The sequence below is a fragment of the Drosophila santomea genome, chromosome 2L (genome assembly GCF_016746245.2).
Source record: "Drosophila santomea strain STO CAGO 1482 chromosome 2L, Prin_Dsan_1.1, whole genome shotgun sequence".
NCBI lineage: Eukaryota > Metazoa > Arthropoda > Insecta > Diptera > Drosophilidae > Drosophila > Drosophila santomea.
In genome coordinates this window covers 2,394,752-2,407,319 of record NC_053016.2, presented here as the reverse complement: position 1 = coordinate 2,407,319, position 12,568 = coordinate 2,394,752, and the positions used below count along the sequence as shown (strand labels likewise).

The 12,568-nt window shown below is 42.4% G+C and overlaps 4 protein-coding genes across 6 annotated transcripts; 2 read left to right on the top strand and 2 right to left on the bottom strand.

The window, feature by feature from the left end:
* Positions 1–3,527: 3,527 nt before the first annotated feature.
* LOC120455172 lies at positions 3,528–3,955 on the bottom strand. The gene has a single exon (XM_039641106.1). The coding sequence runs from the start codon at positions 3,841–3,843 to the stop codon at positions 3,709–3,711; it is 135 nt and encodes a 44-aa protein (XP_039497040.1). The 5' UTR covers positions 3,844–3,955; the 3' UTR covers positions 3,528–3,708.
* A 948-nt stretch (positions 3,956–4,903) lies between these two features.
* LOC120455265 lies at positions 4,904–5,849 on the top strand. Its single transcript, XM_039641269.2, has one exon. The coding sequence runs from the start codon at positions 5,017–5,019 to the stop codon at positions 5,806–5,808; it is 792 nt and encodes a 263-aa protein (XP_039497203.1). The 5' UTR covers positions 4,904–5,016; the 3' UTR covers positions 5,809–5,849.
* Positions 5,850–9,900: 4,051 nt separating this feature from the next.
* LOC120458507 lies at positions 9,901–10,969 on the top strand. 3 transcript variants are annotated; one of them, XM_039646177.2, is made up of 3 exons: positions 9,901–10,214; positions 10,270–10,466; positions 10,539–10,969. In XM_039646177.2, exons 1-3 carry the CDS (start codon positions 10,019–10,021, stop codon positions 10,887–10,889), a joined length of 744 nt encoding a protein of 247 aa, XP_039502111.1. In that variant the 5' UTR covers positions 9,901–10,018; the 3' UTR covers positions 10,890–10,969. The 3 variants fall into 3 exon arrangements, with proteins under 3 accessions (XP_039502111.1, XP_039502109.1, XP_039502110.1); XM_039646175.2 differs by having other exon boundaries at positions 9,903–10,214; positions 10,270–10,969; XM_039646176.1 differs by having other exon boundaries at positions 9,906–10,214; positions 10,273–10,969.
* LOC120458506 (uncharacterized protein At4g17910) lies at positions 10,968–12,552 on the bottom strand. The gene is made up of 2 exons (XM_039646174.1): positions 11,699–12,552; positions 10,968–11,646 (listed from the first exon to the last, which is right to left on the bottom strand). Exons 1-2 carry the CDS (start codon positions 12,441–12,443, stop codon positions 11,012–11,014), a joined length of 1,380 nt encoding a protein of 459 aa, XP_039502108.1. The 5' UTR covers positions 12,444–12,552; the 3' UTR covers positions 10,968–11,011.
* Between the last annotated feature and the right edge of the window lie 16 nt (positions 12,553–12,568).

The window sequence follows — 12,568 nt, the reverse complement described above, 5'->3', positions numbered from 1 at the left end:
TTCTTACAGATGGAACTGCTTACTTCCTGAAACCTTTGTAAATGATTCCAAAAACATTCCCAGTTTATATTTTGTAGTTTTAAGTGTAAGATTCTGTAGTGGCCGAACGGGGGAGATTTCAAACTCAAAGACATTTAAGTAGATTAAGCGACTTTCATGTTGTGTCTTCAGTCTTTGGGACATCAAGCCAAATGAACGACGACAGTGAAACAATTCTCGAGGCACGCCCGGTGGCAAGGACTTGAGCACGGCGAACGGCAGGATATAAAGCCCGGCAATATGCCTTGCCAGTTGCCACTCGAAATATATGCAAATAAAGTCCTTGAGCGTGGGCGTGGCGAAGGGGGCGTTGCAACGGCAGCAGCAAACAATGAAAGTAAATGCCAAAACATTTTATTGATTATCAGACGAAAGGGAAGCTTAGACAGTGGGCAGAGTTACATGATGTTGAAATGAAAACTTTAAATAGTAAACATAGAAAACGTATTTAAATGTCTTTAAATGGCTACAAATAAAAAGAGCTAATGCATTGTTATAAGTTAATTCATATTTGAAAGTAGGCATCTTGGAAACATTTAATAGATTTTCTATAGAATAGTTTAAGTTCCACTGTGCGTGGTCCTTCAACTGCCATTAGACGGCGCCGGCGAGTGTGCTACACTTTTTTGCAGTTGTCTGACGACAATGCGAACTGGAGTCGGCGGAGTCCTGATGTCCTGGCTGAAAACCGGAGTGACTGAGAACCGGAGTGTGGACCACCAGGACTTAGGTATGGGTAAGAGCATTGAGCATTTTAATAACCGCAGTGGAGAAGCGGGAAACCCGAATCGGAGTACGGGAAACGATGGGCGGCCATAAATTATGCCACCCACCGACTGCAAAAAGGCGAAAACATTGACAGTCGTCCTTCGTGGGCCGCCCGTTGAGCGATTTGTAGTACATCGCCCTGCCATCCTTTCCCTCGACTGCGCTTTTTGGCGTGCTGAGGCCCAAAGGAACTCCCCTGGCTTTTCGATGCGTTGGCAATTTTAAACTCTATCGTTAGAGATAGCAATGGGAATGAGGCTGTAAAGTGGTCAGTGCGGCGTCATAATGCAATTGTATAATTTTCTTAAAAGCTCACTGTCGTCGACGATGAGTGTAACAATAATACGCAACTGGAGTGCACTTAGTAGCGAACCATTTAGAGATCACAAAGGGCATTACACAAATTAAAAATGTCCCCAAATGGGCAATGAACCCCCAAAATAAAAAAAAAAACACATCTACCCACACATTTGGTCAAGGAAAACAATCAGGCAAATGGTGTGAAACAGGGCATTTAGCTAATTGAAATGAGCGTGCAAATAAAATGCTTGCCAAAAAATAAATACAAGTAAAAGTGCAAATCCTTCGCTGCCGCGTGGAGTCACGTTTCAGTTTGGGGCTTAGCCCACAGCTCCTGGCTCCTTTCTTCCTTCCTTTGGCAGGACCACCTGTGGCTTCCGCCCGCCAGGATCACGTCCCAGGTGCGAAATGAAGATTTATAAAATGGCAAATTGATTTAGCGCGCCAAGTGTTTCTTAATACCGCCAGCTTGATGAAATTTTAATTTTCTCCCCCCGGGAGTGCAAAGGTTTCACCGCTCATGTGATTCAATTTCACCCCCGAGACTTTCGTAATTGAGGGTTAAACTAGCAAGTTGTGGCTCATCAACAGGTAATTTCAGTGCGGGATTTTTATGACTACTTACCGCTTGTTAGTTCGGCTATAAATAATGCATGAGGGAACTTCAATGTAACAAGCTCAGTTCAATTTCGACCCCAAAGTTTGCCCCACAAAATCCAACAAAATCGTAATTTGAATACTTGGCCGCATCACGTTTTCCGACTTTTCTTTTATTCCCCGTATTGGCAATCGCGATACGCATTTTTATTATTTTTTCTTTTCCCTCTCGATTGGTAATACAATACGTTCAATTGTGTTTTTGGCTTTCCTTGAGCAAACACAGCGCGGAAAAAATTCAATTAAATGTAATCGCATCTATTTCTTCTGCGCCCGTGACCGATTGTTCTAAGGGAGAAAGGCGCGGAAAGAATTGAAATTAAAATTGAATAAATAGCCAAATAAACACGCTCTTTGAAAATAAATGGTAATTCCGCGCTTTTCCTCAAGTTTCCACTTTCGTTTTTTATTATTTTTCATCACGCATCTCGAGTGTGCGAAGGCACGTGCCACGCCAAATCCTTTTAATGTGTCTCCAAAGTTGGGAAACTCGATGTGGGAACTCGTCAAGTAGTAAAATAATGTAGCATAGGAAAATCATATAATTTAGTGTTAGCATGAGCAACTAAATAAATTTAGAAATAAGTGAAGCTTGAATTTTACGTAAACGAAACAGCACTAAAGCATCCAGATCAAATTAGGCAGGCCGAAAACTTTTCAGTTACCATCGGATTCAATTAATATTGCTGCTATGCAGGTACCACACACATTTCAGATAACCAGCTAACCAGATTAAATGGGGAAAAAACGTTTTCCATTTAGCAAGGACGCAATGAAATTCAATTAACCTCAAGTGGATGCCACAACAGCTGGATTCGCCATGATGAAGGCATAAAACAAAGGCAGATCCTGCGGTGGCATTCACACCTCATCATCGTCAACAGAAGAATATCTCTGGGATGGGATGGCATGGAATGGAGTAGTAAGGATACGCCAGAACATCCCCCAACTTTAGCAGCGTTTAGCTTCTGATATTGCCACCCGGGGTTATCGATGGCATATTAAACTTTCGCTGCCGCTGGCTTTTCAGATTGAGGAGTACTACTCAGAACCCGGTCCGATTAAGAGCTGAGCAAACAAATCACGAACCAGCCGGATTGTTTGCTTAGCCAGTGTCTAAACATCGCTCTCGACTGTTTTTTAAACTGTTTGCCAAGCGGTTCCGAGTCGTGAAACATCCCCAGTGTAATTAACATTTCAATTTTGCTCATCGAGCAAATGTATCTCTTGTGCTTCACTGCCTTCCATCCAACGGCAAATAAATTGTGTTCCAGGGCAATTGGTGCTGCTCTTTCGTGTTGACATATGCAAATTCTTAGCACCGCCCACCACAATTCACAAAACTTTTCTGATTACTTTTGGGCATCCTGGAATTCGGCAGGGGTCGGAATAGACCTGGTTATTTGCCAACTTGATGGTCGCCTTTGTGGGCGGTTCAATCGCATCGATTGTTTGCACTTTGCTGCTTTTATTACTCTAGAGTTTGAATAGCCGAGTAGGAGATTCCAAATTTATATTTAAAATCTACCATTGAAGGTATTTAATAAAATTTTAAATAATTACTTAGTTGCTTACCAATCTTTTGGGCTTAACAAAATCTTTAATCTTACATCTTTAGTATTTAAGTTTTACACAAACACCAAATATATAAATCTAACAATAAATTAATAACACATCTGCCATAAATATTATCCTCTGAAATCTATTAACAAGAAGTTCCTATATAGAAAATAATACCAATTTCATTTTTTGATTACAAGTAACTCATTTTATTTACATAAAATCACATTTGTTTTCCAATTGAATTACAAAACAATACCGCAATAAAGCAATTAACTAATCATAGGTCTAGATCGATATGGATTGATATGATGTTGCTATGATATTCTTTAGGTTCATTGAGAGATATACTAGCAGGGCTCAGCGATAAGAACTAAGCCCGAATTATGGGATCCTTTGATATCGACTCCAAGCAACTGAGAGCTGGCTTCCTGGGCTCCCACTTCCACTTCCATATCCAAACGTCCGCCAGTTCCGTCGGCAGTGCAGCCAGAGGAGTCGAGGTCCTTGCCAAGGCATGTCCTTGATGTGTCGAGGGGGATTCCCCTTTTATTTTCTATTTTCCTTCTGCTTTCCTGTTTTTCCGGGACCTGCTCCCTTCTCACGTCCGATTCCTGGGCGTCGTTTGTGGTTTGTGTGTGGCGCCAGTCACTGGGCCGGGGTTTTTATAGCTGCCGCCGCAAAGGCGAAGCTTTCAGGACTCCCCGCCCGGAAAATGGAAAACTTTCGTGTTGAGTTTCGGTCGAGGGGAGTGTTGAGTTTCCCCACGCAAGTGGCAACAATTGTTGCCGCCTAATTGGGCGTATATATGTATCTACATGCTTCTGTAGCGTTTAGGTAAATAACCATACTTGTATCCACGTACATACTCGTACAACGTGTGTATGTGCTTGTGTTTGACCTTATGCACACAAGGACACGGGAGCAAAAGGAGGAGCCAGGACCTTCCATCGCAATGGCCGCCATTTGAAAATTTCGCCGAGTCCGCATAAAATTAAATGTTATTTAAATTATGCCCGCTGCTTCGCTCTAATCCTTTCATTCCTGCGAGTAAGTGATTAAAGCCATTAACGAAATTATCGAGGATTATAAAGATTTGTACGGGACTTCGCAGCGGGTGTTCCTTCGGAAGACAATGCCATTTCCCGTAATCCTGGGGCTTCAATTAATGGAGTGTCGCCGTCGCCCACTCGCAAAAAAGGGTTGCTGCCCCGCCCACCGCTGAAAAGGTGCTTCCCGCCATTGGAAAGGGTGGTTTTCAGATTTGTTATTGCTCGGCATGGCCATATCTTTTTTTGAACATTGCGCTTCGACGGAGACTCTCGCCTGATGACGTCAATGGACCACAGCTTTCATAGTTTTCACTCTTATTGCAGTTTTATGAGCTTTTATGCTCTCCTATTTTATCTTTTTAGTACTATTTTATTGGTTGTGGAAAAGGAATAAAAAATGATTGAAACCTAGCAAGAGTGTCAAAAGATATTGACCAAAGTAAATCTGGAAAAAAATTACTACTGATAATTAAGAAAAATAGCACACACAGATTAAGAAAAAATGTGTGGATCTATTAATCAAAATTAAAGAAAAATGTGGGAAATAGGAAAATTTCTACTCGAGTAATAGGCTTTGCTCCATGGGAAAATCGAAAAGAATAAACTCGTATTCATTTTAAAAATGTAGTCAAGGGGCATAATGGAGGAAGTTTCCAATACCGATGAAGAGGAGGTGGAAACAAGTACACCAGTAACAAGAACCAGAAAAAAGGTAGAGTCCCCTACAGAATCTGGAGAAGGTCCTGTGACCCACAGGGCTCAAGAAGTGTTACTCAGCACACATACTTATAATTCACCAGATGATGTGCATTCCATCGACACCAATGAAGATATAATACCAGACACTCTTTCTTTATGTGATAAGTGCAAACCCGAAGATGGTAAAATAGACGAGAGTGGAGTAAAGCTTGATAGCTCCGGAATCTCTGGAGATATATGTCGTGGGAACCGGATGAGTGCAGATTCAATGGAATCAGAACTCAATTCTGATTTTAGTGGGGAGTTTTCAGATAATTGTGTAAGGAATTCGACGAAGAAAAAAAGAGAGTTAATTGAAACAGACGATAGAGAAGATCCCGAAGAAGAGTTTAGGAAACATTTTCTGAAAACGTTTCAGGACTTGCCTAGAATATCACAGATCTCGCTAGACGATAACCCCATAAAACCGCCAACAGAAAGAAACCAGAAAGCCGAAATAGATACAGAAATGCCAAATACTTCCAATGAAGATATGGAATTATTACCTAAAGAAGCTGATTACACTGGTGAAACAACGATACCTACAAATATATCAAATAGTGATGCAGACAACATGGAGGAGCCGGATAAAAATATTGCAGAAAACATCGAAACAAACTTCCTTCAAAATAGTGATATACAAGAAAAAGAGAATGCTGATGAAATGCCTTCCTCCTCAAATAAAAGCATGTAAACGCAAAAAGAATATAATATAATAATTTAAGTTTTAGCCAATTTGTCCGTATTTATATTTTTGGCATAACAATTTCAGTAATTTGGCCATTAAAACGTAAAAAATGATGCAAATTTGAAATGCCATACCTCGTTGAGTTCGTAATTTCATGCATAATCGATTAGAGTTAAAATCTGGAACTTTAATTTTTTGAAATTTTTTTTTAAATTTTATGATGGTTAAAAAATGCGAAAAATGGTTAAAAATAAATTTTTTCCAAATCTTCCCAGAAGTGATGCGGATAGTTAGCATAGGTTGTTGGCAACACAAAACAGTCGAGTTTTTGGCTCTACGACTTTTTTAGACCGTTTTCTGAAATATTGCTCTTCTTTCTGCTCTAACCACTTCAGAGTATATTCATCTCCTGAGCAACGGACTCCCAAATAGATTCATTCAACTTCATGACGCCAAATTAACTAGCAGACATTTCTATTAGCTCTTCGGAATGAATGCCAAGCCAATTTACGCTTAATATATGCATGATGCTGTCCGCCCGATAAAACTCGAAGAATGCCATGGGTTTTTGGGGGGTGGAAGGTCCAAGGTTAAGGATGGGTGGTGTCCTTCCCTGCCAGGTTGTTGGGACAACGCGAGCGCCCTTGTTGCCATCTATATCTTTATCTTTATCTATGTGCGGCACGTGGAAAAGTTTCGTTCGTTTAACTCTGGCATTCTAAATGAAATTAATGACTTGGAAGTGGCCACCTACCGATTTTGAATTTTAATTTCGCCGTCTTCTGAGCCAGTTCTAACGATAGAAATTTTAAAATTTCTGCCAGACGGAACCCTTTATTGGAATTCAGAAAATTGCTTTTCCAAATCAAAGGTACAAATGAAATCAAAATGTGATCTGGGATATCAGCTTAATCGGCTAAAATCAATCGATTCCCTTGGGTGGGTAATTTGTATACTGGTACACCCATACCTAAAAATATAGAAGTATCTGAAGGGTGTTCCTATCTCCCAGATATCCCTTCCCTTCGGCAAGTGCAACAGCCTGAAGCCGGAGATCCTGGGGAAAACGATTGCCGTCTGAGGGAACTCCCAAAGTACCTTTTCACACATGAGCGCGCCAGGCGCAGGACGAAAAAAAAACTGAGGCCAGGATGGCAGACGTTGACGAGGGGTTGGGACATACAATCCCCGATTTCTGTTGTTGTAAATCACAAAGTGAAACCGAAACCGTTAACGTGTTGCGGTTACGCTGCTGACTTTGCTGTGCGGCAAATATAAAAAAATAAGGCAAAAATAAAGGGAGAACCGAGGCAAGTCATTCCATTTGTGAGGCTTTATTAAATGCGCACTGAGCTGAGGGGCAATGTCCTGTCTCGGCTTTTTATTGCGATTTTTTCGCAATGTTTTCGGTCTTTGTGTGAGTTTATCAAGCTCCTTACATTTGTTTTCCTGTAAAACGGGGGCAACTTCCCTAAGCAAACTTTTCTTATATAATGATTCCTTTTAGAGCAGCTCGAATTGATGGGGGAAAACCGAAAACCGACGGCTGGTTTCGCATTTCAACTTGAGAAATGTGAAATTGTTCCAGTTCTTTATTTTTTTTGTTGGCCTCGCAAAGATTTGTCAAATCTTTGACACAATGATGCATGGCGTTATCTGAGATTTGCCAAGTGAAAAAAATACAACAATCGACTTTGCGAATTAATCTTCTTAATGCCTGGGCCCCATAACCATGGGCACTAAGTAGAGTGCTTAGGACACGGAATCACTTAATGCGATTGCCCAAAAAAGGAGTTCTCGTTTGGGGCACTTTCAAAAATATTTGCTAATTGCTGCAATCGTTGAGAATGCAACTAGGCAATGGGTTTCCACTGACAACCAGGCAGTGCACTTCGGATGGCCATAATCATATCAGCTTCCGCACGATTTAACAGCAACGCAATTTTGATGGCTCCCAGAGCAGACCGAGTGCGTCAGCATGGCAACCGATTGTCTGTCCATCCATCGCTGGATTTTCACACTGGAAAAACACCAAAAATCGTAGAGAGCTAAATAAATTAAAATAAATTAACTATCAACTAAATAGCTCGTATTTTGCCTTAGCTAAAGAGGATGTCAAAGAGCATGCTAGGAAAAATCGTGAAAAAGCGGACTATTGCTTTCCTTTCAGCAGTTGTTTAAGTATTTACATAAAAATATTAGCTTTCATTCTGTATAATAATTGTTATAAGCCAAGCAATAAACCATATTTCGTTCTGTGTGCTGGATTCCCATTCGATTTGCTCAACACTTTTTTTGGCTTCGCATTGATTGCTCCACAATTGCACAATTTCGCTCACTAAAAGCATTTCAAAGGTCCTGAGGAGTGGGGAGTGGGGCTTCTTCTGCCCGCTGCCATGACGCATAAGCTCCGATAAAAACTGTTGTTCGATAAGCATTTTGTTTGCCATGTGCCTGGAGTTGTTGGGGCGTCTGTGCCCCAGCCCAAGTCACGAACTCCTGTGGTAGCTCAGTGGGCTGCTATGCAGGATTCGAGGCGGAGAAACGCTTGAGGAAGCCATAACGAATCAGTTTTTGATGTGGAACTTTGCAAAGTTCTATGGAAATTGTAAGGAAATTCCAAATGCATAGGAGGGGGCGATTCCATCGTGTACCACTATATATTGCTTACTGCTAAGGAAACTAAATTATTCATTTAAGTATTTCCCTTTAAACAGGACCATGTAGGTGTCCTGCAAGCGAGGGGCCTTCAGAAGTATGCTATAGTTCAGACATACATAGATTGCACATTCTCTGCTGCCGTTTGCCCAAATGGTCCTGCGGCTTAGTCACCACACTCCCATGTGTGTGGCACATACACATGCACACATGATATTCATTATGAACGGCTTAAGCGATTTCCCCAGGGCCCAGAAGCTTAGTCCTTCACGCAGACACACTCATGCATATGCACAGATATATTTGGGTTTTTATTTACGAGTATTTCTTTTTATGAAAGCCCTGCTGAATGGAATCCGATTTGACGAGCAGTCGAAAAAAGGAACTCGTCAGCAAATTGGCAGCTCAAAAAAGATGCGGTAAGCGGGAAAACCAATTCTCAACCTGATTGTTGGCCACATCAATCAGGATGTCATGTTCTACATGCAAGGGAAAAACATGAACATGAACATAATAATTAACGCTCATAATTCGACTCTCCCCAGAAATGGACAACAATTCGCCGCTTTTGCTAATGAAAATAATCTGTCATCAAAGCCAAAAAGCCACCCTCTATGGGAACAGGTGCTCGTGTTTCCCCTCCTGTTTTCCCTTATCCTGTTGCTTTTTTCTGGACACGCCTCCTGGTACACTATATGATTACATTTGGTTCCCAGCTATTAACTCTGCATAGCTGGTGGAGGGGAAGGGTTGAAAGGTTGGCGGACGGAAATTGCATTTGTGCTGGCCCAAATCAGATAAGATTCACCGACGACGCCCTCGTCCTTGGCCAGGATATGACATTAAAAGCGCATCAAAGTCGAATGGCAAATGGCGAACAGAGGCTACGCATCAGCAGCGGAAACAGTTGCCGTAATTACATTGGAGTTGGATAGAAAAAATTCTAAAGAACATATGCTCGGCTATGCGAAAGCCTGATACCCTCTTTTTAGTTATTATTTTATATGATAAATATTACTAATGCTTATATACATATTTCATGAAAATTACTAAAAGTCTGATACTAAAGTCTGCATAATACTAAATGTGATTTTAAAACTCTAATCTTTATGTACATTACAAACGTTTTTATATAGCTGAAGCTCCTTTTGATGTGCTTTCCTTCAGCCATAAGGAGCACATTGCTGGTCATTTGCGCGGTCCTTAAACCCTGGTCGCTTGTGAGCTTAGCTGGCCCGGGAGGCTGAACTTTGATTTGGTCTTTGTTTGCGCCGTTAAATTAAATATCCTTGCCCAGTTGCTCGGCCTCAGTGCTCATGCTGGCTGCCCAGGGACAATGGCGGCAATTCCAGTCATTTCCTTAATAGAAATCTTATCTTTTGTGACGCCTTCGCCGTGTGCCTAAGCCGGATATCGCACCTTTGACATCTGCCCTTGGCTGCTGACAAAGCAGCTCCATGCTAAGCACTCAGAGAACTCTTACTTCCGGTCCGGCTTTTTGGGAGAAAATCATTTGGAAAAATTGGGAAAAATTATACCAACACTAGCAGACGAAACCATGAGCTCTTGCTCTGGAACTCAGACGACGCGTTGTGAGTGTCCGCCAGGTCTAAGATTGGAGAAGACGCCGCAGGCTCCACTCCTCGACATGCTGGGTCCGCATCCGGATGAGGTCATCATGACGATCCTGGACCGCATCCTCTATCTATCGGGCGCCACAAAAATAATTCCAATGCTGGAGTTGGCGAAACAAGGTTAGTAAACGATGGCTTTAAAGGAAGAATGTGTCTTAAGCAAGCATATACCCAGTAGGATCCGCTCTTAAGAACGAATCTGGTCCTCCACCAGCACCCAGTGCACCAAGCCATTGCAGCTCCGCCAGCAGCTCGGTTCAACCCTGTTCATCGGCCTGGAACTCCTGCTACTCCAAGCCGTCGACTATCTGTTGTCCCAAGTCACCGAGATGCTGCTCCACTCCAAAAGTTCCTCCAGTGCCCTGCTGTCCTGTGAGTACTCCAAAATCCTCGTGCATCAAGAGTCCGAGTCGGCTAAGTGCCGCCTCCTGTTGTCCTCGGCAGCGTACTCCCAGGGTGGATTTCGATCACCCGGCGGAGGATATTCCGTTAAGAAAAAACGCCGGCAGTGCCACAATTAAGGAACGAATGATTCGATCCATTTCCACCTGTTCGCTTGCCTGCCAGCAGCTGAAGGACAAGCTTAAATCCCAGGAATCCCAAGGACGCAAGGATCAAAAGTGGTTGTGGACCCGCTTGGTTCGTGGCAACGATGGCTGCATGGTGTACGAGGTTTACAAGGACTCCGATGCAGACAGATCTCCCTCCAATATCGAATCGGAGGCACCCATTATCCTTTTCCTAGTTATGCCGAATGGTTGCATCATGCCCTTTGAGTCTATTTGTGGTCCTTAGGCAGAAAGGATTTACACAAATTATATGAGTTTTGTGTACTTTTTAGCTTGTGGTCAATTAATAATACACCTTCACCTGTACTTTTTATTTCAAAATTTATTTTATACAACAATTACTAATTACTAAGCCACACGTATGCCCTGTTTCAGCATAAGAAAGACCACTCCAGCACAAACAAACATATATATGGACAGTATAACAACGGACTCAAGATCATTTCGATGACCAGGGTCGAGGGACATGTTGACCATTCCCGTAAGGAAGTTGGAGATCATAAAGTGAGTCAGACCATTCATGTTCAGGCTTTCAACAAAGGTGGGCAGGGATATGCTCTTTTCCACAACATCTACAGTTGATTTCTTACAATAAATATCAGGTCGTACAAGTTTCAGCTCAAAGAAGAACGCGTAGATCACAATAAGGCTTATGGAGACAGCGAAAATCCAGATCACATAGCCAAAACTAAACGTTACACGTGCAACGCCCGTTAGGAAAGAACTTATAAAAACTAAATTCCAGCAGAGAATGGCTACGAAAATCATTCTCTTTAACTTGCTTATAAGTCCTTGATAACTGAGGCTATCGTGGGAGGTATACCACTTGGCAAAGTAAATGCTGAGCAAGTAGAGAGCTACACATCCGTGCAGGGAACTTAAGCCTTCCCGATTGGCACTGAAAAATCCTTCATGGGGTGCAGAAGACATGACAAACTTGGAGAGTCCCAGTTGGAGCACCAGTTCGTGAAGGAAAAGCAAACCTGAAGTCGAGGAAATAAAAATTGATTGCATCATTATTTTTCCTGGACTTACCTATTGAAAGTCCCAGGAGCTGTTCATCAGAGTTCACCAAAAGACTATAGCAAGTGCCCAGCAATTTCGTGAATCCCAGTATGAAGAAGGCGTTCAAATGCCTGCCGTATTCCGTCTCATCCTGGTGATAGTCGATCGCCGTGATGACAATGGTGCGAGCTAGTCCTAAGACCAGCAAAGGAATAACAGATCTCCTTAGTTTTCCAAGATCAGTGATGCTCCTTGCTCGTTGCGAAACCAATCCCATGGTCACCACAAACAGCCCAATCCCCATATCCATCACAGCTGCTCCGAAAGTCCGACTTTTCCGGTAATCCGTGGGATACGAAGGGAAGTCTACGGCCAGGATGGCGGCGCAGGTGCCACTGTAGGCAGTTGCTCTCAGCAGAGTGAAGACTATGGGTCTCTTACCAACCTTATATACGTAATTTGGAGGATTGGGAGCGACATTTCCGAAAATATAGACCACAACACCTAAGAAAACGACTAGGGAGTAGGTGTAGCTATGGGCACTCCCCACTGTGATCAAAATCACGGTGGGTAATCCAATCAGAAGCAGCTCCAGGAGGAATCTCCTCGTGGATAGCAGCGGCAGGTGTCCACAAAGCAGGCGGGAAAGGATAAATCCCAATAACGTGGGCAGTATGGTGAGGAAACTATCCAAACTTTCCTTGATAGATCTCCAGGATCTCAAATCCAATTCATTCAGTTCGTGCTCCACGAAGTTGGCCACCTCGGCCTCCATTTTGTTTGGTTTTTATAAGTCCTAGAGCTTAAGCCACCATATAAAACTATAAATTATGACGAACGTTTAAAGCCGGTTGAAAAATGTAAACAAAAACAAATAGTAATGTAAATTAGCCGATAACA

What these genes read in the sequence shown, in the direction of transcription:
- LOC120455172 (XM_039641106.1), bottom strand. Translation starts at nt 3,843, where the DNA reads ATGCCTTGGCAAGGACCTCGACTCCTCTGGCTGCACTGCCGACGGAAC.
- LOC120455265 (XM_039641269.2), top strand. Translation starts at nt 5,017, where the DNA reads ATGGAGGAAGTTTCCAATACCGATGAAGAGGAGGTGGAAACAAGTACA.
- LOC120458507 (XM_039646175.2), top strand. Translation starts at nt 10,019, where the DNA reads ATGAGCTCTTGCTCTGGAACTCAGACGACGCGTTGTGAGTGTCCGCCA. An exon ending in GCTGGAGTTGGCGAAACAAG is followed by an intron (nt 10,215 to 10,269) that starts GTTAGTAAACGA and finishes GCATATACCCAG; the next exon opens with TAGGATCCGCTCTTAAGAAC.
- LOC120458506 (XM_039646174.1), bottom strand. Translation starts at nt 12,443, where the DNA reads ATGGAGGCCGAGGTGGCCAACTTCGTGGAGCACGAACTGAATGAATTG. An exon ending in GCTCCTGGGACTTTCAATAG is followed by an intron (nt 11,647 to 11,698) that starts GTAAGTCCAGGA and finishes CCTCGACTTCAG; the next exon opens with GTTTGCTTTTCCTTCACGAA.